This window comes from Typopeltis vanoorti, chromosome 20 (assembly GCF_054136105.1).
Source record: "Typopeltis vanoorti isolate ZY-2024b chromosome 20, IOZ_Tvanoo_1.0, whole genome shotgun sequence".
Lineage (NCBI taxonomy): Eukaryota > Metazoa > Arthropoda > Arachnida > Uropygi > Thelyphonidae > Typopeltis > Typopeltis vanoorti.
In genome coordinates this window covers 20,209,265-20,235,872 of record NC_143568.1, presented here as the reverse complement: position 1 = coordinate 20,235,872, position 26,608 = coordinate 20,209,265, and the positions used below count along the sequence as shown (strand labels likewise).

At 37.8% G+C, this 26,608-nt stretch overlaps 1 protein-coding gene across 1 annotated transcript in view; it reads right to left on the bottom strand.

Annotated features, from left to right (window-relative positions):
* The window catches only part of LOC150095269 (sodium-dependent nutrient amino acid transporter 1-like), a 247,670-nt gene that overhangs the window by 190,805 nt on the left and 30,257 nt on the right, over nucleotides 1–26,608 (bottom strand). The window contains exon 2 of the mRNA XM_090410475.1: nucleotides 9,911–9,994. Coding sequence (XP_090266601.1) covers nucleotides 9,911–9,994 — 84 coding nt within the window. The remainder of the gene's footprint in view (nucleotides 1–9,910; nucleotides 9,995–26,608) is intronic.

The following is a 26,608-nucleotide window of genomic DNA, read 5'->3' as shown; positions in this document are numbered from 1 at the left end:
TTCTATACTTATGTACAACAGTGAAATTCCTAAAGGTACGGTCCTCATTGGGTCTTAAGTAAGTTTCCTGTAGACAAAAACAGAAAGGTTTGTGTTTCTGCAACAACATCTTGATATTGTCAATATTCTGGCAGATCCCGCGACAGTTCCATTGTAAAAATTTTCCTATTGTTTTGATTTTATTGACTTATCTGGTTTTTGAGAGGTTGAGAGCTTACCTTTGTCAGATTTATATTTATCCACTGTTTTAGGGAAGTGTGGACGGCCAGTGTCCATCTTTTCCTCTGGTAGAGTGTTCAAAACATCAAATGTGTTACGGTCAGTTGGTATGCTTATTTTGCTTTCAGTGGGTATCGAGGAATCCATTTTTTCTGTGCGAGTGTCTGGTGGTTTATCTTTGAGTGAAGTCTCCACCATAATTTTTTTGGCAGATGAGTTTTCATTGAATGGGACCATTTTTGAAGTTGTCTCTGGAGTAAGGCCATAGGTCTTGTGATTAATGTGCTCAACAGAGAAGCACTTGCGATCATAAAGTTCAGATATGGTGAAATTATCAAATGGTGGAATAGACATACATGTTTGAGTTGCTGTTGGCACTTGTTTAATTGTTACTTTTTCAGCATAAGAGGATCGTAGAACAGGTATAATGGTGGCTAGCTTTCTTTTTGTATCCTGATATGTTATGTTCTGTTTTAATTTTTTGTATCTCTTTTTCATCTTTCCATTTCTGACATGCACGAGAGTATGCTGGATGATCTCCCTGACAGTTGACACATTTAGCTTTTTTTTTTTCACAGCAAGATTTATTTTCATGTTCTTTACTACCACATCAGGCACAGGTAGTAGAACCATGACAGGCAGTTTGGGCGTGTCCATATCTTTGACATTTAAAGCATCTCAGCAGATTAGGGATCTACATTCTAAACAGCTGAGATACCCTGCTTTTACAGATGTCGGAGGCCTAAGTGTATCAAAAATGATGATGTTCTTGGTTGAGACCAGGCGACTATCCCTGCGTATCAGGATGCACCTCACACCAGTCACTCCTTGATCTTTAAGCTCTTCATCAGGAACCTCAAGGAAATCCCATTCTGATATCACTCCTCTACTGAAATTGAGTGTTCTGTGAGGTGTTACTGCAATTTGTATTTTGCCCACTGTCGTTGCTCTCAGTAGTTACTCGGAATGTTGATTGCACATTGTTTTCATGAGGATATCACCAGAATGCAATTTCTTGACAGTTTTGGGAGGTCCTGCCAGTCCTCCTAAACCTTTTTGGATAAGAAGGGTGACATTTTCCCAATTGGTTTTTCACCTGTTGCATGAATGATTAAAAAGGATGGTACATTTATGTTAGTATCCGATATCTTTTGTTTCTTACTTCTGTTTCCATATGCTGTGTCTATATTATCAGTACTTGGTTGGGACTTTGTTAGGATCCCTGAAACATTTGAGGATGAAGAATTCATATTTAAGGAATTTTTAATTCGGCGCCAGAGCTCCCCACCCACCACGGTGGCCACACATGGGCATCCACTACCTGGCAAGCAAAGACTGTGCTCAGGAGTGGAACGCCACGGCTATCCTGTACGCTATACCGGCACTGCAGCAGGTCTAGGATCCTGACTCCGGACCATGGGGTGAGAGATTTACTGCAACACCAGTGACCGTTGCAGGCAAGCCCACTAGCCGATTGATCCTAGCTGGGCCATCCAGGACCACCCATCTTGCCGAAGCAGGAGCCAAAGTAGTGCTAGATTACCAGGATCCCCCTTTCCGGATGTCCACGGGTCGCACCACACGGCAAACACGGTGGCAGGGCGCTGGATCCCAGTGATGGTGGTCTGGAAAAAGGATAGTTCCCTGAAGAAGGAAGAAAAGCAAAGAAAAAGAGGAAGAATGAAAAGGGCCAGTACCAGGTGCCCCCACATGAAGGGGGAGAGGACAAGGAAGATGAAGAAAATCTTGGCTGGCAGACATCAGACAGTGGACTGGCATGAACTCTGAGAGACTGCTCAGAGTGGCTGAGAATCGCTCAAAATTTGCCAAGGTGGTCACCAACCTCTGATAGGAGATGGCACTTTAAGAAGAAGAATTAATTTTCTACATAGCTGGAAACCCTGCTCTGAAAACAAAATGTGAAACTTTTTAAGCCACTTCAGGCCCCCAAATAAGTGGGGGTGGTCTCACACTGGGTGATGAAATTTATCTCCCACCTGAAGACAATACATACATCAATGTCCATGGTAGGATTTGAACCCACAACATATTGGTTGGAAAATGGTTATGCTAACCACTTGGCCAACTAGGCAGGCAAAGTATGGTTGCTTTAATCTCCCAAAATTTTGGAGACTGTCATTTTAAGTTTGACTCCTACCCAACTATAATACTTCTTTTATTTAACATTAGAGTGTGCAAAATTAGGACTTTACATCTTTTTTTCTCTTACAATTTGAACTGTTTCACTTACTTGTTGTCACGTGTAAAATACAGCATGTTGTTTTGCTCTGAAGATGCTGGTTTGAAATCCAGAAGAATATAAATATAAAATGATATTTATTTCCAGCTAATAAATATCCTTTTATTATTATTATTATTTGACACCTCCAGGGAGTCCAAAGACTCATCGAGGGAGAGTGTGCCAACAGCATCGAATGATTGGTCTCCTTCCAACTACTAACTGCGCTCGAACTTACTTAACTGAGCCATTAGTAGCAGAGGCTCTACCAATCGACCAACCTTTTAGCTTTGTTTAGTGCTCTATAATTAAAATCTGTAAACTTACGAACACATTTCAAGGAATGTATTATATTTGTAAGCTGGCTGGGGTTCACCTGTATACAACTGGCAGGGAATATCTTGAAGGAAATAAGAGATCTAAGGGTCTTAATGATGGATAATGATCTACAATTCAGGGGAACACATCAGTCTCCTCCCCCACCTTATACAATGGAACCATTGTATAAGGTTTTATCAGGCATATGGATTACTGTGCAAGTTTTGGTTATCTGTTTTTCAAATGGATGAAACATTGGAAAAGATCCAGAGATGATTGACTAAAGTTGTCTCTGGTATGTGGAATATGATGATGGATTGAGGAAATGAAATTTCAGAATCTGGTGGAGAGGGGATATGATCAAAACAATTAAGTTGATAATGGGGTTATTACTAGTTCAATGCAAAAGAGGCTTTTCACAGAATGGGAAGAAGATTATTATTATTACGTATCACCTCCAGGGAGTCCAAAGACTCATCAGTCTCATCATCGATATAGGGCACCTATTCTACAATTCTCTCTGTCTCCACCACTCAAATCCACCAACTACCATCATCATCTACAGCCCACTATCACCATTAGTATTTTCACAGACAATCACAAACATCCTGCCCGCAGCGGGATTCGAACCTGCAGCCTTTTGGCTGAACGGCAGATACACTGACCACTTGGCCAACCAGGCCAGCTTGGTAACAGTTGCCTTCTATCCCAGATGGCTGGCAATATATTGACTACATGTGCATCACCTTCTACAGAGAATACTGCAACATCACAAAATGTTGCAAATGACCTGGTTACTTCAGCAAACAGCATTTCCAGTGTATGTGAGATCTTGCCACATTTTAATGAGATTACACTTAGTGATCATGAAACAGAAAACAAAAGCATTAATACATCTCCTTCAGCAAATACATTAGATATGATGGATAATGCTATATGTACAGACAGTCCATCCTGTGAACGTTGCAAAGCATGCAACTATGACAGCGAGCTTGAAGAACATGTAAGTCGGTTGCAACATCAGAATGAACAGTTGAGAATGGATAATGAGAAACTTCAAAAAGAAGTGGCATCACAAAAACAAAAAATACAAGAAAATCCAGATGAGGACCACTTACATCATTTGCAACTACAGAAAGAAAAACATGCTAAAGAAGCATTAACAGCATTGAAACAAGATAGGAAGAGATTAAAGACTGAAAAATTTGACCGACTGACACAGACGAAACATTTATATGATACTTTAGAGTATAAGGAGAAAGAATTACGTGATTTCATTTTCAAACTGTCATCGCTTTCCTTCAAAAAATGAAGGAAAGCGATGACAGTTTGAAACAGCTTGTTCGAGAAAGAGAAGAATCTGAACATGAGAAGTGGAACATCTTAAAACATGCAAGAGATGAAGCAGAGCTTTCTGTTGCATTGAGTGTGCAACTTGGGTTGAAGGAAGCTCAGATCTCACATCTTCAAGATGAGTTGGGGGCAATATGAGAAAAGCTGACTTGTGTTTGCCACTGATAGTCAATCACGTAAAACAAATGGATATTGTAGTCCAAGCATTGCCTCTGTTAATACACAAGAAATGGACAGTAGTAATGCTCCAACACTAGCTCCAGGATCAGATCAGACATCATCTTATTGTGGAATACCTACTATTACTGTAGATGGTAATCCAATTGACCTGCATACTTCAAGTATAATTAATGGAAAGCGTTCATCTATTTCCAGACTGTCACATTCAGCTGAAGAGATATATAATTATTTAGCAAATAGTGACACCACTTGCAAAAATGAAAAAAAGTGGAAAGAAGGAAAAGGAACCTGGGGATCAATTTCAAGAATGGGAAGATGGGAAATGAACAATAGGTTATTCCTAGAAGATGTATAATGATGGTGTGAGAGGAGAGTAACAGGTTTCTTTGCATGTAATGATGCATAATTGGTATACAGTGTCTGAGTGTGTTGTGAGTACAGACATGGTGAATGCAACTGAGGTGTAGTTGGCTGAGCTGTGTCAGAGGACCTTCATGCTGAGTCTTGACTCCATGGATGTCCGATGATGATAATGATAAATATATATCACATCATAAAAGGTTTTTATAACTATTTACATACAATACAGTTTGTAATTGTTCCAATTACAACTGAACATTTACAAATGCTAATTTGTAATTGAATTTTTAACAGTCAATGTCCATTTTTGTAAGAACTACCATGATATCTTTACAAACTTAGAGTTCAAATATACTGAATAGCTGTACTTTTGTAAAGATCCAACATGTATGTCTAAAGTTAGTTGTTTATGATATGTCAAGTAATGTTTGGTTTATAATAAAATTGTCCATGGTATACACCATGGACAATTTTATTTTGTTTAATATCATCACTTCAAATGGTCCACACAACTGAAAAAGAAACAACTTGATATTTTTCAACAGAGATCCCAAATACATATTTTCATTATACCATCCAGTAAGCAAAATATTATCACTTGAAATCATTTTGCCAATAAAAATGGACTGAATTTCAAGGAAGATGAAATGGTTTACCTGCCATAGTCTATGATTCATTTAGACATCAAGCCAAACATGGATGTGAAGTGTACCACTGAAATTGAAATAACATGGGGACATCATGAAATAACATGGATACAAAGAATAAGATGGTTGTTACATTTCATCCACCATGGCTAGATGAGTGGTTAAATGATGTTCTGCACTTGAAATGGTCTAGTATTGTCAAACTGGAAAAAAGTGCTGCTGAATGAGAAATATGTCACAGATGCATTTTAAAGTTAACATGAATCAGAAATTGAAGAGCATGACTAGCCAGTTGTGAAATGACAGGTGAAAAGAGAATACAATGATGGCAGTTTTATTAATGATAAGAGAGATTGAAAAAAAAAAAAAAGCTATGAGAGCAAGGAACAAGAGTGGCCAAGGTGGAAAGAAATGAAGACGTGTAAGCATGCAGCAACTAAAGTGAAGAAGGGCCTCAGGTAAAGTAGAATGGGTTAATTGAAAAGATAGTGCAGTATACAAAAGGAATAACTTACTGGAAATAATATGGACTATGTTAGCATACTATGCAAGGAGTATCAGAAATAAGAGGACGAAGTTTGTGATATTAATCAAGGTGGTTTGTCTAATGATTATTGGCACACGTAAAACTTGTTTAACTAAGGATGATATATAGCCATCATTTGGAATGATGTAAATGGAATAAATTCATCTGAGATGATAGAAATGAGGACAAGTGCTGCTAAGTTATGTAGCATAAACAATAAGGTATCAATACCGCCACCAGTTGTAGACTGACCATAATGTACTGAATTGGGAGATGACCAAACAGGGGTAATACGGTCAACTCTTGCTATGCAAATGCTGCTATAACAGATCAACTCACTATAACAAGCTATTGAAAAGCCTTAACTTACACTTCACAGGTACAATGCTGTTCCAAACAAAATTCACTATAGCAAACTAATGACTATTACAAATTAATCTTGTGGTTCCTATAAGTTTGGTTTGGTGAGGGTGACAGTGTATGTGAAACTATAAAACAGGTAATTATGGGAGCTCTATAGTCATCTAACATCGACACAATGGGATGATGAGCTACAGATAAAGTGATATAACATGAAAATTGGTTAGCATATAAGGCATGATTCCCTTCTTCTCTAAACAATAGTTGATTTTTATTATTTCTTTTAACCACAAACATCACTTCTGTATCATTTAATTATCAAGGAATGGAATTTTATTTCTTATATATATTTTTTTAATTTCTATGAAGTGCTACTATCATTATCCTCATTTATATTATTATTATTAACCAAGATCCCATGGAGTCAAAGACTCACAGGAGGTCCTTTTATCAAACACACAGCTCATCATACTGTGCTTTAAACACACTCAAATTCTCTGCAGACACCACACTCTCAAGCAAGGCATTCCAATCATTCACAACTCTGCATGAAAAAACCTGCTTCTCACTCCCCTGCTCACATCCTCCTTATACAGCTTCCAGGGATGACCTCTGGTTCTCCTCTGATCTCCCACTATTTTCTGTAGAACCTCTCCAGCATTGATCCTATAACAACCCCTTAATAACTTGTAGGTCTCTATCATGTCTCCCCATTTTCTCAATCTTTCCTCATACTTGACATTCCAGAGATCAGAAACTACCTTAGTCAGTCGCCTCTGGATCATCTCCAACATCTCTTCATCTTTCTGAAAACCAGGTGACCAAATTTGGACACGATAGTCCATGTGTGGACTAATCAAAGCTGTATACAATGGAACAAGAATCTCCCTACTTCTACAAGTCAGTGTCCTCCACATCATTCCCAGAAACCTTTGTGTAGTCTTCACAATTTTGGCTATGTGTCCCCTAAATTTCAGATTCTTATTCACTATCACCACCATATCTTTTCTTTCCTCCACCTCTGACAATATATCCTCACTAAGCATAAATTCTGCATCGCATTTTTGTTTTCCAAATTTTAAAACCTTACATTTTGCAACATTGAACTCGCATCCCCAATCACTCAATTTATTCAAATCTTCTTGTAAGGCCACAACATCCCCTCTACTCTTCATGGTTCGTTCCAACTTTGCATCATCTGCAAACAACTGAATATCTCCATCCAATTCTTCACCAATATCATTAATATACAAGTTAAACAGCAATGGTCCTAAAACAGACCCCTGAGCCACACCACTAGTAACTTTCCTTTTCCTGGATATCGCTCCCCCCATACACAACTTGTTGATACCTATCAGATAGCCAGTCTCCAATCAATTGCACCAATCTAATATCCAACCCCATCCACTCCAGTTTGACTATCAACTTATCATGCAGTTATCTGTCAAAAGCCTATGCAAAATCTGAGTATATTACTGTGTATCCTTAACCTCTGTCCATGGAAGCAGTCACCTTATTGTAATAAGTAAGTAGATTACTAAAACACGACCTCCCTTTAGCAAATCCATGCTGTTCATCAAAGATAATACCATTGTTGCCAACCCAATTCTGGATCCTAGTTCTCACAAGCTTCTCCAACAACTTAACTACAACACCTGACACACAGATAGGCCTATAGTTTGATGCTTGAGTTCTATCACCGCCTTTATGAAGTGGCACAATCTTGCCCTCCTTCCACTCATTAGGAACTTGACCAAGTGCAAGACTCGTATTAAAAAAATATGTCAAGGCCGGCGTCAACTCCCTGGCACATTCCTTTAGAATACGTGGTGATATATTATCAAGTCCCACCTTATTTACATCTAGTTTGCTTAACTCCACATATGCCTCTTGCTCACTTACAGTCAGTCTCTCTTCCACATCATCAACTGCTCTTAATCTCTCCATGAAGTCACATTCACAAGATTGAAAGACCTTTATTAACTGTTCATTAAAATATCTCCACCACACCTTCTGCAACAGCTGTCTTTATACCATTTTCTCCAATCAATATCATCCTTCCATAATCATTCTTTCTTTTGCTGGCTACATATCGAAAGAACTCCTTAGGATTCTTATTGCCTTCATTAGCTAACTGCTGTTCATACCTCTCTTTAGCTACCCTCACCAACCAAGTCACCCACCTTGCCTGGTCTTTGTAGTCCTCATGGAATTGGTTATTTCCACTTCTCTTATGCTGCTTCCACAATGCCCTTTTTTCTCTGTATCGCATACTTAATCTCTTTATTCATCCATCTCACACCTACCTTATTTAACCTTCTCACCCTTGGAATACATTTAGACATTGCATCTGCTAGATAGTTTTTGAAAATCCCCCAAGCTACACTGATCTCTTTTCCAGCTAACTCTTGCAAGCTGTCTCCTGAGCTCTTCATAATCACCCACCCCCACCTTGTAGTTCCACATATACCCTTTTCTTACAGAAGTCCTCACACTGCTGGCAATACCCAGGTAATCACTTCCTGGTCACTCTCACCAATTGGTGGGTGATTTGACACTTCATTTATAATTACATCTGCTGATGAGATGACCAAATCCAAGACCCTCAATCCTCGTGTGCCCTCTGTTACATACTGTCTGAGGTAGTTATCCATCAAAAACTCAAGAAACTCATTTTCTTTACTTCTAGTTGCTATCTCATCATTCCAGTCTATATTGCCATAATTAAAATCGTCCATAATGATCACTCTTTTCTTATTTGCTTGGCTAATTTGATTATACATTTCATAGTCACTACCATCCACATTTCCTGGTCTATAACAACATCCAACCAAGTATTTCATTCCATTCACCTCTATCTCACACCACATGCCTCAAAACCACTGGCACTATTTCCCCTCTTGCATCTCCACTTTGTATGGACATAACTCTTTCTCTATCATCAATAGAACTCCCCCTTCCTTTTAACCCCTTATATTTCTGACGAAACACATCATATCCTTCCATCTCTATTCCTGTCAAGATGTCGTCCTCATCTAACCAAGTCTCACTTATTCCAACAATTTTGAGGTGAACAGATCAATTAGTGCAACCATTTCATCTGCCTTGTTTCTTACACTTCTAGCATTTGTATATAAACACAACAGCTCATTCCTGGATCTACAGCTAGTTCCACTGGTAACACTCATTCAATGTAATCTCTCCATGCTCGACTGGGACCATTTCGCTTTCTGCTTATTCATTTTAGAACCTTTTCAATTCCAACTGTTTCCTCTTGATCCCAGGTCATCCCATTCCTTTCCTGTCTACTACATGCTCTCACATCCTCTTGGAGCATCCACCTTTCTCACGATGTGTACCCCTGTCTACTCCGAGCCTCCCCATTTTCCTGTTCATCTTGCACACCCATTCTCTCATTTTCCATACTCATGCCACTTACTTCCTCATTTATAACCACCTCTTCAATCTCTCCTGCTCTTCTACATCACTTCTCACTTGATCTGATCCATTCTCTATACTCATTCTCTACCTTCCAGCAACAGTCTCTCCAAATGATGCGCACCATAACCACTCAAATGCAGTCCATCTCTCCCATACAGTTCACTTCGTCCTTCAAACTCAATTACATGTATTTATAAGTTTATTATACTAAAAGTTTACTATATGCATTTAAATAGTTATAATATATGCATTTAAAAGCTAACTTACATTTTCAGTTTTAAATAAGCTACTGGGTGCATAAGAAGTTCCATTGTGATGATCAATATGGCTACTGACAGTAGGAACACGATTCTGAAATATATATGAATTTGAATGAAAAATTACAGACTTCAAATTCTGAAGTGAAAAGAAGATAAGAAAAGCTGTCATAAAAAGAAACTATCTCATTTTAATTAGCAGTACCATAACATTTACAGACTGTCACTCTTTAAATCACAGTATGTAACAAAATGATTGGGCACTTAGAAAACACTACATAGAAAGTTGTAACTTAAGGGTGATGTTTTATCATAGCCCATAATTTTTTATTATTAGTATCTCCATGGAATCAAAAGATTCATTGCTGGAGAACCACAAAACCATTATTCATACATTACTTATCATACTTCAATCACTAACAAAGCACTCACGACTGACCAGCAACTTGCTGTACCCATCTACCATTCTCCAAACAAAAATCTGGTCTTCATGTCCTTGCTAACCACGCTGTTACAATTTCTAGAGGTGACCTTTTAACAAGAAGAATGACTCCATTCTTATATTACTAAAAAATTCTTTTGCATCAATTCCCATAGTAACTGATATTATTCTATAATTTGAAAGTTTTCTAGGTAAGAACATGGAAACATCACATACATTCTTAATGGAGAGCCCAATTAACAAGGAAAATATTTCAGCTATTTAGGCACAGTTCTTGGTGAAGATATTATTATTATGGTATATGTGGGTATATGTGGATGCTTGGAGTGCGTTTGAGGAAAGAGAGGAGTTGTATGCGAGAGACCGTTTACATTTGAATGAGGAAGGACGTAGGCATCTGGAGAGATTGCTGTTCTGAACGAGTCAGTGTGTCCCAGGGAGGATGATAGCAGGGGTGGCCTCTTGTGGGAATGGATACTTGGGAGAAGGGAGACAATGTCAGGTAACACTGAGCCCAGTGGAGTCTAGAAGGGATAAGGCTGGGTATAGAAACAATGGCATTTATATGCTGTATACTAATGCCAGGAGTATCCGGAATAAGGGAGAGGAATTGGTGGCGCAGATAGCATCAGCCTGGCCAAAAATTATTGCGATCACTGAGACGTGGTTGACAGAAGGGGATATAAAAACAGGTATAGAAGTCGCTGGGTATAGCATTTTTCGTCAGGATAGGAGGGGAAAGCGTGGTGGTGGGGTGCTGCTTATGATAAGTGATGACCTATGTCCTCTAAGAGTGGAGAATTTGGAAGGAAGTGAGACAAATGATTTTGAGAGCGTATGGTGTGAGCTAGAGGTAGGCAAGACAGGATATTTAGTGGGGTGTTGCTACAGACCCAGGAGCACAGAGGATGGGGACCAGGAGATGTTTAGACAGCTAAGTTTGGCAAGTGCAAGAAGAATGATTGTTATGGGAGATTTTAACTTCAGTAGTATAAATTGGAGAGAGGAAGATGCATGTAACAATAGGGGAATGGAATTTCTAGAATTCTTGAGGGACAAATGTCTTAGGCAACATGTAACAGAGGGAACAAGAGGTTCAAAAATTTTGGATTTGGTTATAGCATCAGAAGAGTTGATAATAACTGAGTTGACGTCTCTCCCACCAGTTGGAGAGAGTGACCATATGGTGTTGACATGGAAAATGAATAGACATGCAGGAGTATCAAAGAGACGGGAACTTATGTGGAATTATAAGGCAGGTGATTATAATAGTCTTAGACGTCAACTTCGGGAAGTTTCATGGAGGGAGGAATTGGACGGCCGGGATATCACCAGTGCGTGGGAAATTGTGAAAGAATATTTGTTATCAGCAATGGTAAGTTGTATACCACGAGTGAAGAAGAGGGCGCAATTTGGAGTAAAGTGGATGACAAACAACATTAAACAGGAACTGCATGCGAAAAAGAGGCTATGGAAGAGATATAAGGAGACAGGTGAAGAGAGGATGGGTGAAGAATATAAGACACAGGCCAGAAGAGTGACTCGTGTGGTAAGGAAAGCGAAACTGGAATATGAGAGGAGATTGGCCCTAAGATCCAAAGAAAATCCTAGGGAATTTTTTAGCTATGTGGCCAGTAGGAGGAGAAATGACTGTGGAAGAATGATATTGTGGGATAAAAATGGGAATAGAGTGACTGATGCAGAGGACATAGTGGAATTGTTCAATGAACACTTTATTGGAGTATTTCATCCTAGAGGAGTCAGTTTTAATGCTAGAGGGATAGGACTGGTACGAGGTCTGGAGGTACAGGAGGAGAGTGTGTTTCAGATACTGAGTACTCTGGATGTCAGTAAAGCTGTGGGACTGGATGGTATTTCACCACGAGTTTTGAGAGAATGTGCTAGCGAATTGACAATACCTTTAACGTGGCTTTTCAATGAAAGTCTGGCTTTGGCAAAGGTGCCCAGGGAATGGAAGGAAGGTAAGATAGTGCCATTGCATAAGGGTGGTAACAGACTGGAAGTGTCTAATTATAGGCCAGTCTGTGTGTCATCAGTAGTTGTTAAGATCTTGGAGAAAGTAGTGAGGGACCGTGTACAGCATTGGGCAGATGAGGGTAATGTTATCTGTGAGAATCAACATGGATTTGTGAAAGGACGCTCTTGTTTTAGCAATATGCTAGCCTTTTGTGATAAAGTTACAAGAGCATTAGATGAGGGAAAGGCATATACTGAAATTTTCTTAGACTTGGCGAAGGCATTTGACAGGGTGCCACATGATAAGCTGATATTTAAGTTGCAGCACATGGGTCTGGATGTCAGATTGGTCAACTGGATTCAGGATTGGCTGTCTGATAGGTATCAGAGAGTTATGTATGGTGGAGCAGTTTCCAGGAGGCAGAGGGTTACAAGTGGGGTCCCACAGGGCTCAGTACTAGGACCTATATCGTTTAACCTTTATATCAATGACATAGCCAGTGGATTGCAGGGGGATATTCAGTTGTTCGCGGATGATGCGAAGCTGGGAAGGATTATTAGTAATAGCGCAGATGTGGTAGCCCTGCAAGAGGATTTAAATAAGCTAGATAGATGGGCAAACGAATTGGGGTATCAGTTTAATGCAGCAAAATGTAAGGTCTTGAGGTTTAAGAAACATCGATGGGATGCTGCATACTCTATGGGAGGAGTTATACTAGAGGAAGTAGGGGAGACAAGAGATCTGGGGTTGATGATTGATAGAAACCTGAAGTTTAGGGGACATATTGCAAAGGTAGTGAAGGTAATACAGAGGATTGCTGCTATTATGAGAAGGACACTGACCTGCAGAGATAAGAGGGTTATCATTCCATTGTATAAGTCTCTGATCAGACTACACTTGGACTATTGTTCTCAGATTTGGTCCCCAGGATTTGAAGGGGATAAATTAACTGTGGAAAGGATACAAAGACGGATGACAAAGATGGTTTCAGGACTGTACAAGGATAGTTATGAGGATCGGCTGAGAGAATGTGGACTGCAGAGTTTGGCGGATAGAAGAAGGAGAGGTGATATGATTGAGACTTTTAAACTGTTGAGAGGTGGTTACAGGGTTGACACTGGGGAGTTCTTTCGCTTGGTTGATCAGCGGGAAGGAGTGATGACAAGATGCCATCCCTGGAAGTTATGAAAGGAAACTGTGAGCAAGAGGGTAAGGAGTGGTTTCTTTGTGTGGAGGGTGGTTGAGCCGTGGAATGCATTGCCTGATGGAGTGGTGGGAGCAAGAACGGTCAGTGACTTTAAAGAGCGGTATGATAAACTTTGTGTTTCTCAGGGGGGGGGATCTCCCCTCGATGAGTCTTGACAGACTTTATGTCTTAGGAAGGACCTCCCTCGATGAGTCTTTTGACTCCTTGGAGGCCTGAATAATAATAATAATTATTGAGTCACACCAGGGAGTCCAAAGACTCATCAAGGGAGGGCACCTACTATCTATCTCCACTACTCAATCCACCAGCTACAACGAACCCCAACTACAATCATCATCACCACCAAGGCCATCTACCGCCCACTACCATCACTAATATTTTTGGAGACGATCAAAAACATCCATGGTGGGATTTGAACCCACAGCCTTTTGGATGGAGAGCGAATACGCTAACCTCAAAACACTACACCAGAAGAATGCAAGACAATGTTCAAACTAATTTTATGGGTCTATGAGAGGTGGGTTAGGAAAATATGTTCATGAAGGACTAAGAGACTACAGATATAACAGAAAAATTAAAGTTAAGAGATGGCATATTAAAAAACGAAGATACTCTGGAAAGTAACTCAGCACTGTTAGCATTACAAGGACTTGAACAGAATGGGAGAGGAAAGTTTAACAAAACAGTATTTGATGTCTGAGGATTACACGAATAACAAGATTTAGGTGGATCACTGCAATTACAAGTTCACTGAAAGACTGAAATATAAGATCTCACAAATAAGACTATTCTGAAGGAAAACTGTTTACAGGCAGTTGGTAATAATGCACATATTACCATGTAATACTATGACAATATCTTGAAGATACATATCAGGAAGGTGATTATAATTTGAAGGCAATTCTGGATGTCAAATGAGTATAAAGATAATATGTAAATGGACTAGACCATTTGAAAAAAAGTAAAAAAAAATTTTTTTGAAAAAAAAAAAAAAGAGGGGGAGGGGAAGGTAGGAGTAAATGTAAGTCAGAAGAATTTAAGTGAGGCATCATGAAAATGAGGAGTGAAATGAAGAGCATGCATGAAGAAATCAGAAAAAGCAACTAGCTAACAAGAGAGAGAGGAGGTTAAACAGATTAAAAGAAGATTCAAAAGGTGACTGAATGGATGAGTGTGTATAGATGCAATTGCTGAAGTCACATAACACTATTATTTTGAAAGTTTATTTTTCACTTGGTTAGACTAATAAATTTAGTTTAATCCTTTATCCAAGTGTGAGCAAACAAAGTTTGCGCCTGAAAGTATCTTCAGGACTGGGGTAAGGTGGTACAACACTGGGAAATTCGTTGCTAAGGTGGAGCAAGCTAACGTCACTCCTATCTCAGTATCTCCCATAATGCAGATATGTATAATGTTTTGCATTAAGGGGAGGGCCACTACCCAGACTAGTTTCGACCTTTATTGAGGTCTCTTCAGTGGGAGCCAGGCCCAAGTGGAAATACCAGGCAGAAGCATTAGCAAGGTCATCTCTACCTATAGGAGTTAATTTATTATAGTCTAACCAAGTGAAAAATAAACTTTCAACATCTTTCTCTAAATCCAGAGTAATTTAATAAAAAGGTGGCACACTGTTTGGCAACTCCTATAGGTAGAGATGACCTTGCTAATGCTTCTGCCTGGTATCTCCACTCGGGCCTGGCTCCCACTGAAGAGACCTCAATAAAGGTCGAAACTAGTCTGGGTAATGGCCTATTTATCCTGTGATAATATGACGAAATCCATAAGTCATTCTGTACCACATGCTACCTCATCAGAAATTCATTTCCTTTATTACTGTATTCTGTTTCCTCTGCACAGTTTATATCAGCAGATAGTATTTCATGAGGAGATTTTAACAATCACTTGCTGCAAACTTGACAACACATGCTACCTCATCAGAAATTCATTTCCTTTATTACTGTATTCTGTTTCCTCTGCACAGTTTATATCAGCAGATAGTATTTCATGAGGAGATTTTAACAATCACTTGCTGCAAACTTGACAAACATGGGTTGGAAATTTTTGAAATGAGCTTACAAAATGTTTAGGCAAATTTAAATAACATTTTCTGCTCATCAACTGCTTTGTCACATGACTTATAGCAACAACTCACTAAATGTGTAATTCCTGCAGAAAGATATCAGAAGAATCCTGAAAACCTTTTTGGATACCAAAAAGGCAGCTAGTCCTGATGGAATCCCACCCTATTGCACTCAAGAGATTATTATTATTATTTCATATGCACCTCCAAGGAGTCCAAAGACTTACTGTGTGAGACTCTAAACTATCCACACACACACACACACACACACACACACACACACACACACACACACACACACACACACACACACACACACACACAAAGCCCTTCAATTGGAAAAGGCCTAAATTCGATTCTTGTCATCACAAGAGAAATCTTTATATGGGATGGAGGTAGCAGGGGTTTTTTACTTAAGGAAATTCAGGTTCCACATACAGGAAAATCAACCTTTAAAACACGTGTAATTTACAGACAAAAAATACTGTTAGTGGTGTTGATGGTAGTTGTATGTAGTAGGAGAATTAAGTAGTAGGGGAGGCAGATGTGTGTAGCAGAGTGGAGTAGAGTATCCTCCCAAGATGAGTCCTTGGAGGTGCCATGTAATAATAATCTCTTCTTAAATCCATTGACAGACAAGCACTCACAACTGATTCTTGCAACCCATTCACTTATTCATCACTCTTGAGCAAAATCATCACTCATACCACCACCCCCTGCTAACCAGTCTTACTCAACATTCATGAATGACTTCTTGTTCATCCCACATTAGCCTAGTGCTGAAATATTTTCTCTGCATCAATCTTATAAAACCCTTTTAATGAATTAAAACTTTCTATTTTGTCTCCCTTTTTTTTTTTTTTGTTTATCAACCAACATTTGCAACCCACAAACCCTTAATTTATCATCATAGGAAGCATTCAACGACCACTCACCATCTTGGTCATTCACCTCTGGATCCTCTCTACCACTTCCTCATACCTAAGAAACCCAGGTGACCAGACCTGAGACAGTAATCCATGTGCACATATCAAGACCTTATAAAGAGGAATGATAACTTCCTTATCTTTGCTTGTTTTAGAGTATTCTTCAATAATCCTATGAACTACCTTGGCAATAAGCCCTCTGAACTTCCAACTACCTACTATAACTCCCAAATCCCTAACTTCATTCATATCTTACAGTTCCCTCAATGCATTACACAGCATATATCTTTTTATCCCAAAATGCATAACTATATTTTTACACATTAAACTGATACTTATCTTTTGCCCATACTCTCAAGTTATTTAAATCATCTGCAAGCTTTCTACATTGCCTTGATCAACTATTACCCTACCCAATTTTGTATCAATAGCAAACTGAATATTTGCTTCACATCATTTCCTTTATCATTAAACAGTGGTGGTCCAAGCAGTCTTGCAGCAGACTAGTCACCTGCTTTTTTACGATTCTGCTCTTCGATTTTTTTTTATATTTGTCCATCAGCCACCCTAATATCTACATTATCAGTTCATATCCATCACCATTTGTTCCAGTTTGCATGTTCCAGTAGTATCATCATTATGCTTCTTTTTATTCAACTCAGCTGTCATTAGGATATAAACTTAATATATTACTAAGTGATCTGTCTTTCACAACCCCCCCCCCAATAGATTATCATATTCTTATCTGCCAATTCCTGAATTCTGCCTTTGACCAACTTCTCCAATACTTTTACCACCATTCCTGAGATACTGATTGATCCCATGAACACACACATTCTTTATCATCTATACATTAATTATACTCATCTGGCATCTACTGTACATAGCATTGAAGATGCCATATGCAGCCAGTTCCTAAAAAAGTGATAAATTTCTACCATAAAATTATTGACCTAATACTTCACTTCGGTTTTGTCCAAACTAATTTAGTAGATTATCAACAGTCAACTTCAACACCTAGAGAACTGTCAGCTAATTAATGATCACCAGTATGGATTTTGCCAATCTACAGATTCACAAGAGATCTCCTAGCTGACATCACCCACTTCTGGACATACCACAGAAAGGTTTAGAGAAACCTGTGGTATTGCACTTGACATTTCCAAGGAATTTGATAAAATCTGGCATCAAATACTTCTCAACAAATTACCAATATATGAACCTGCCTTCCTCCCTTTTTTTAAATCCAATCACTACAGGTAATCACACCAATCACTACATGTAATGATTAAAGGTATTATGTAGGGTTTTTCATCTAAAGGGTTATTCTTCTGCTGCTGCTGCTGACCCCACCCCAGCTCATGCACAGATTTATTGGTCATATATAAAAAAAAAAAAAAAAAAAAAAAAAATATATATATATATATATATATATATTAAAAAACCATCCTGTCCTTTACACATCTGATCACATCATGCACTCTCAAAACCAATGCCATTTCCTCCCAATTCTCAACCTTGAGCGCAGCAAAATTCTCACTTATTATTATTATTAACATCTGACCTTCATGGAGTCTGAGACTCATCGTGGGAGGTACATACTATTGCACACAATGCTCATTCAACTGTATTTTAAACAGATTCAATGTGTAACATTCACAACACAGGCAATGCATTCCACTCACCAACCACTCTGCATGCAAAGAACCTGCTGATGACTCTTCCACTCACACCCCCCTCTTTACACAGTTTGCAGCTATGGCTTCTTGTTCTATTCTCCCCCTCCCATTTTATGAAAATTCTCTATCAAGTCAACCTGATTACAACCCCTGACTGACAAATATATCTCCCCCTTCCTCCTATTCACCAGGCTTTGCAATTTACAAAGGTGGTCAGTGGTCTTTGTACTCCACATCCCAAAGATCACCGACCACCTTTGTGAATCTTCTCTGCACCCTTTCCAACATATCCTCAGCACCATGAAAACCCGGCAACCAAATCTGTGCAAAATAATCCATATGAGGCCTGATCAAGGCCTTATACAATGAAATCATAACCTCACTATTTCTGCATGTCAGGGTCCTCCACCTCATTCCCATTATCCGATGTGACATCTTCACAACTTGTGCAATGTGGCTCCTGAATTTCAGGTCCTTGTCCACCATCACTCCTAGATCTCTCATCTCCTCCACTTCCTTTAAAGTTTCCCCACAAAGTGTATGGTTTGCATCCCATCACTGCTTACCAAATCTCAAAACATTACACTTTCCAACATTAAACTGATAGTTCCACTTATCTGTCCATTCATGCAATCTATTCAAGCCCTCTTGTAAGGCCATAACATCAGCTTGACTCTGTATTGCAATCCCCAGTTTTGCATCATCTGCAAACAGCTGCATATCACTAATTAAACCCAACCCAATAACATTAACATACAAATTGCACAAATGGCCCCAAAACTGACCCCTGCAGCATACAATAGTGACCATTCTCTTTTGGGATGCCGTACCCCCATATACAACTTTCTGATACCTATTTGATAGCCAGTCATTGATCTAACTCAGAAGTCTGTTAACCAATCCCATCTGTTTCAATTTATTTAGGAGCATGTAATGTGGCAGTTTATCAAAAGCCTTTGCAAAATTTCAGTACACCTCTATATATGCATGTATATATAGATAAGGGTAATAGTTTAAACAAACTGGATAAAATGTTCAAGTATAAGTGATTCTGTTTTATTGATCAAGACAGCCAATACGTCTCCCTAGAGCCAAATTAATAGCAGTGAGAAATATGAACAGTGGTCAGCAAAGACTATTACTATTATATCAACAACCAATTATTTCAGAATAGTTAAATAAACTGTTACATTTGTATAAAACTTGAGATGGAGAAGGAAACTCATGTGAAAATTAATATTTAAGATATAAAATTTTTACCTTAGTATTAAAAGACATCTCAGTACAATCACAGAGGAACACAAAATACAAAAAAACAGAAGTATTTTAAAAAGCACCATTATAGCATAAGAAACAAATTCCTAATTAATTTTTCTTTAAAAATTATATACACATATATAATAAGAAATAAATAAGGAATTTAGAGAAGAATGATACAGTAATATTTCCCATAAAGGAGATAACTAAAGGCCATCAGATCTGGTTAAATTCAGATGTAGAAAAGTCTCAGCTCTTTTTGTATAAACACACAAGGATCCACTTTTTTGTAAGAGCATGATTTTCTTTTAAAGTACTCTATGTTTGGTTAAGACATGTTCAACTAAGCCAGATTGCCCAAATTCATGGTACTGGATGTAAGATTTATGTTCCTCATTACAAACAGCTGCAAATTTGATAGCAGAAATTATCCCAATGAGTTTTTAATAGCACTTGTGACAGTAAAAATTATTAGACACACATATTCACAAGAAATTATCTTAATATTGCTCAGCCAAGTAATAATCTCACTAAAAGCAAAAGAAAAATTACATATTAAGATCATCCAAATTTATGCACAGAACTACTTTCATGGGGGGGAACATAATAAATCTCAAACTACAGGGAGAAATCAATAACGCTAACATAAAAGACATTTTCATAGTTAATAGGAGGCTTTAATGAAAAAATAGTATACTAAAGACATGAAATTAATGGGAAATTAGGGATGATGAAAGAAATGAGGGAAGCAACAGTCTTTGGATTTTATAATACAATAGGAATTGCGATTATTAACATCCTATGTTTCCAAAGAGTGTTACAAATACACCTGGACTGCATCTGATAGCAGAATTAAAAACTAAATGGATTATATCCTAGAAAACATTATTCCAAAATGTATAAATCAGAAAGAAAATGGATATGGATTCTGATAAAAAAATTTTTCAATGATCATAAGAATTCATGCTTTATTATCAAAAATAAAGTTAAATTAAAACAACTACTCATGAGACAACATCTCTAAGTCTACTCAGAATTAAAAACTAACAGACAGTATGTGTTTCAAGCAAAAATTAATTATAAAACAGGAGCCTTAATCCTTGAAAACACAGGATGGAAAAGAAAAGATTAAGAAATTAAATCATATCTAAAAGGAGTTGGACAAAGGAGTGGGGTTGTAGTTTTAATATCAATAAGTTCAAGGTGCTGCATTTTGGAGTGCAGAAATGCAAGGCTAAGTACTACGAGGGCGGTCTGAAAAGTTCTTGGCTTCGACCATAGATGGCAACACTATCGGCAAGATTTTTTTTACTAAGTTGGTACATCTGTCATAAACATCCATGTAAAATTGCAAGTCATTCTATCATGTAGTTTGTTTTATACAGCTGTCTGAAGCTAAAGTGTCGTTTGTATCCCTTGAAATGGATAAAATTGAGTATCATGCAGTTATAAAATTCTTTGTAAAAAAAAAAAGGTTTAATGCCAAAAGAAATTCCTTCGTAGTTCAAAAAAGTTTATGGGCACTCTTCTCCTTTGTTTTCGACAATTAAGAAATGGGCTGTCGATTTTAAACATGGCCATACCAGCCTTCAAGATGATCCATGTGAAGGACGTCCAAAAAGTGTAACTACACCAGAAATCATTGATTAAGTGCATGATATGGTATTGGATGACTGGCGAGTCAAAGTGCATGAAATTGCTGAGACTATAGGCAAATGAAAAAGCTTTGTGCAAGATGGGTGCCATGCTTGCTCACAGCAGATCAAAAACGCACTCGTATGAAAATCTCTGAACAGTGCTTGGAGCGTTTTAACAAGAATAAAACTGGATTTTTTGTGTTGATTTATTACTATGAATGAGACTTGGATTCACCATTACACACCAGAATCTAAACAGCAGTCAAAACAGCAGATAGAAGCCTTTGTTCTGCACCAAAGAAGACAAAATCGGTTCCATCAGGAGGAAAGGTCATGGCATCAGTATTTTGGGATGCTAAAGGCATTTTGTTTATTAAATATCTTGAAAAGGGCAAAATAATAACTGGGGAATATTATTCTGATCTTTTAACCAGACTAGACGAAAAAATTTATGAGAAAAGACCCAGTTTGCATAAAAAAAAAATCATCTTTCATCAGGCAATGCACCTTCCCACAAAGGTGTTCTGGCAATGGGAAAATTAAGGGATCTGCACTATGAATTGTTGGAACATCCACCCTATTCCCCAGATTTGGCTCCCTCTGACTTCTTTCTTTTCCTCGTTGGTCAGCGTTTTTCTTCGAATCAGGAGCTGATGCAGCTGTAGAGGGGTATTTTGCAGATCTTACTGAGAACCACTACAGGGACAGGATAATGGCGCTGGAGCATCACTGGAATAAATGCATTAATCTTAAGGGAGATTATGTTGAAAAATAAAAATAATTTTGAAATTATAAATTCATTTTATCATTGTTATGCCAAGAACTTTTCAGACCACCCACGTATATCGATGATGCTGTACTGCAGGAAGTGGATGAGATTAAAGATTTGGGAGTGATGGTTGCAAGGTGACCACCCAGCAAAAATAATTTGTGCCAACTTATGCAGAAAAAAGGTACTAAATCTGAAAAAAAAAAAAAAAAAGTACTACATTTTTATGTAACATTTTATGTAAATAATGTAACATTAAATTTTCAGTTATGTAATATGCTATTTACATATATACAGGAGGTTCCCACTCACAAGAAAAACACTAAGTATTTGTTCATTATTTTTAGCAGATTTTGTGAAATTAATTACCTCTTCAGAAATAGTAAATTCTGTAGCTGATGAATGTTTCAATTTTTATTTTTTTAAAAGGAATCCATTCATCAAGGGAGTTAGTACTGAATTTTTTAGTTTATTCTTATTTATTCTCACTAGTGAAAATATTCTTTCAGTTGCTGCTGATGAATGAGGGAAGCACAATACAACCCTAACTAATGTTGTTAAATTAGGAAACTTGACCTTTTACAATGCTTCTACAATCTTCAATAGTTGCCATTCTCTGTCAAGCTCTTCATAACTATTTTCTTCAATAACATTAGGAAAATTTAAAGCAAGTGGCATTATACTGTAAAAACACTCTGATTTGCACATTTCAGGATTCAACATTGCTAGACTTTTTAATAGAGGATCTTTGAAATTTATTTGTTTGAAAACTTGGCAAATTTGTTTGAAACTAGGAACAACATAGAAAGACAAACATTTCACCTTAAAGTGTCTTATGTCTCTTTCTGGAACTTCACTCTTATCTAAACTCATTAAAAGGGCTTCCACTCTAGCTCCTAGATATACATTTTCTGTTTAAAAACTGACCATTGTCGGCAGGATTTATCTTTTCAATTGGTGTATTTGTAACATATTGAGATTTCAGGAACATTTTATCTCCTACTGATGAAATCAGAAGACGATATTCAGTGTCTTGTTAATCTAAATTTAGATCTCTACTGTTGGTAGAATGAATGCTAAGAAGAGAAAATATGCCTTAATTAAGGGATTTTGTAGTGCAGTTAAAACTGATTTGGCTTGCTCAATACCATCTTCTACTGTGCTCAACATAGAGTATGAAACCAAAGCATTCTATTGTTCTACTATTCTTTGCACAACATCATGCATTTAGAGCCAAAAAGTTTTACCCAACCACCTCAGCAAATTTGTGGCTTTAAGTTCCTAAATTTGTTTAAATTCTGTTAATCTTTTCAGTTTCTTTTGTATGAAATTGTAAATATCTGCACATAGTTCTTCTAATGAATTTGGTAGTTTTTTTGTTTTTTTTTATGTGTTTCGGCTGCACATAAATTAAAGCTGTGGCATATACATCTGGCAACATATAAATGTTCATTTAATGATTTAAGGTGAGCCTGAATACCAAAATGTTGTTGTGCCAGTGTATAAGACACTGGTCAGACCACACTTGGACTATTGTGCACAGATCTGGTCACCTGGTTTTCAATGTGATGTGGAGACATTGTCATAAGAAAATGACAGCTGTTTTTTTTTTTTATCAGTCAAGTATGGCCTCAGACATAACAAAATAAGTGCTGTGAAAACTATCATTTACCAGCATCTACAGTGAGTAATATTGGAACGATGGCCACATATAATAAAGCTGAAAATCTGAGTGAAAATGCAGGTGAATTAAGCACAGAAGACCACTTGGAAGATGGCTTTAGCCGCTTAAATGTAAGTACCACTTCATCTTGAGTAAAGTAACTGAAGAGTATCTGAATGAGGAGACACAGTTAAAAGGTATTGGTGGCCTCCTAGGATAAGTCCTCAAATTTCATGGAAGTGGCGTAGCTAGGGGGGGGTCCGCCCCGGGTGGCACTTTGAACTTTTGCATTTAATTCTAAAATACATTCTCGAGAACTCAGTTCCAAGTATTGTAATACCACTGCAAATTTTCCTCACAATTGCTGTCAGTGTTGCTAGTTGTGAGAGGAGGTTTTCTAAATAAAATTGATTAAGAATTACTTACATTACACTGAAATAGACTTCGCCAATGTCATCATACCAGAAAAGCAAGAAAAATAACATTTTAGAATATTGAAATTAAAATTTTACTTCAAAAATAAACAGTGTTTTAATTTATTTTTCAATAATTTTTTGGAAAATTTTCATTATTTTCCAAAAAAAAAAAAATTTTTTTAACTTTTTTGTAGTATTTTTGGTGTGCATTGAGAGGGGCGGCAAAAGCTGTAGCTACGCCACAGGATACAAGAGGTAGCAAGTGCATGAAAAACCAATTGGTTACCTAATCACTTATGTTTTTGTTGTCTTAGATGTTTTGGCCATAACTTGAAACAGCTCAACCTTGTGTTATGTGGAAAAACACCTAAGACAACAAACCATCAGGAATGGATTTATGCATAAGCTAAACAAGCTACAGCTTATGACCTCACATTAGATAGGCCTCCATCTCAGTACAGATAACTTAAAATTTACTTATTATGGAGCCTCTTAATAGTTATAGCTTAGCGCCAACAACCTTAAATCTGATCCTGGAGACCAGCAATCACTTAACTGTTGTTTCTGGCCGGTCACTATGTTTTGCAGATTAAAAACTAGAGTATACAGAAAGAAAATAATGAAAGTCATTAATTATGAAACCTTACTGTTATTTAGAAGGCCTATATAGCCCTGTGGAAATGGCATTTGCATCCATAGAACTAGGCCACCTGAAGAAAGACGTTCTACAAAGTTTGATTCTAGTCATTAACCAGGCTTTTTTTTTTCATCCTTTCTTCAAACCATTTCCCAGTTAGTCAATCTCTGGCACCAGCCAAGGTTTTTTTTTCCCCTGTAAACTCAGATTTTTCATCCCTTATATAAACTCCAGAAAATCTACTATAGAACCTTGACTATTTTAGAACAATAAAATATCCCATTAAAAACAACAAGTATCAGCATTTATCTGCTTACTCTCTTTACCGAATGCCAATTCAACGATAGTCTTGTCAACTATATCTGATTGGCCAGTGGTGGAGATTGACTGCCTCCTCAGTCTCTGAAACTTAGGTCTGAAACAGCCCTATGAGAAATAAAATGCATTACAGGATTTTTTTAATTATTATTTAAGTGCAATATTTGACTTTGACTAATTACTCTTGCTAAAGTATCCATATGAACTAAATCAAGATGTTCTAACTACAGGACCCATAAAAAAAAAACTGCATACAGTGAGTTGATTTTTGTGGACTGCAAGTGGAGCAGATGCAAATATTCATCAAAATGCTAACATCACAGCATGGTGACAGTCTTTTGTCATAGCAATGTGCATACAAACAGATCTATAGGTTCACAGAAGACCAAACAAATGTCATCGACAACAATGGCATAACTGAGGTAGGGAAAGGAGCAGAGTCCATGTTCTTAGTTAACACCTTCAGAAGTAAAAATGGAACACATACATATTATTATTACACGCCACCTCCAGGGGGTCCTAATTGAGGAGGGCACCTACTCTACATCTCTCCGTCATCATCTACACCAGCACCATACATATTATATTAAAAAATTTTTTTTAAAAACTCTGCTGTCTTTTATTCCCCTATAGAGTAGGCAAGGCAGTTTAGCCCTATCCAACTTTTTGGTGACTGAGGGGGGAAGTTCAACTCCACTGGCAGCCAACCAGAGATATATGACCTCAGACTATCATTAATTATAAATGGCATCTGGTGAAGATGACATCAGACATGTGCCATCTCATTGTCCTTGATATGGTATATTGACTGTCTGAAATAGTGTGGGTTCTATTGGTCAATTTTCTTGAGTTTATTGACAAAAGACCCGAGCTTTGAGGAGACAAAAGGGTTAGAAAAAGTTTCTGTAGTCAATAACTTCATTCTGACTGAGAATGGATTTCTTCAGGTGGCCTAGTATTGCCATCCAAAGAAAGCCATTCTCAATTGAATTAAGTCACTAACTAGAACTTTTTCTAACCCTTTCTTAGACCAGCTTCCAAGTTGGTCCACCTCTGACATGGGCAGGCAAGTTTTTCCTACCACAAATTCAGGTTTTCTGTCCATAAACTCAAGAAAATCGACCAGAGAACCCACACTATTTCTGACATTAAATATACCGTGTTAGAAACCATGAGATGATGGCACTCATCTGTCATCTCTTCACCAGATGCAGTTTAGTATAATAGTTGAAGTACAGTATAAAAGGCCAAAATTTTCCACACAAGTAGCTCATTCAACAAACAGCGCTATGCAGAGATGAAAACATACTTTCCAAGGCTTACGCGAAGCATGAGTTTGAGAATGTGCGCATGCTTGCTCAATGCTATTGGTACAATGGCATGCTGCAGTTCACACTGAATAAGTTCTTGTTAACTTCAGAGAAGATACAAAGCAGTAACTGCATCTAGGGCCATACTTACTTACTTTTCCCCTAGGTTGCGGGGCTCGAGCGCTCGGGCTCCTCTCTCATTCTTTGGAACCATTAAATTGGCCCTAATTTTTCGGAATCCCCAGCTAGAGTCTCGTGCACAAGTACAGCCCTGACTGCATCAAGTGGGTGCATAATAGAATATTTAATAAGAAATTCATTTCTAGCCAACGTTTTGGATTGGAAATGAGAGGAAACATCAGTGCAGTCTCTTCTGTGAAGCACTCATT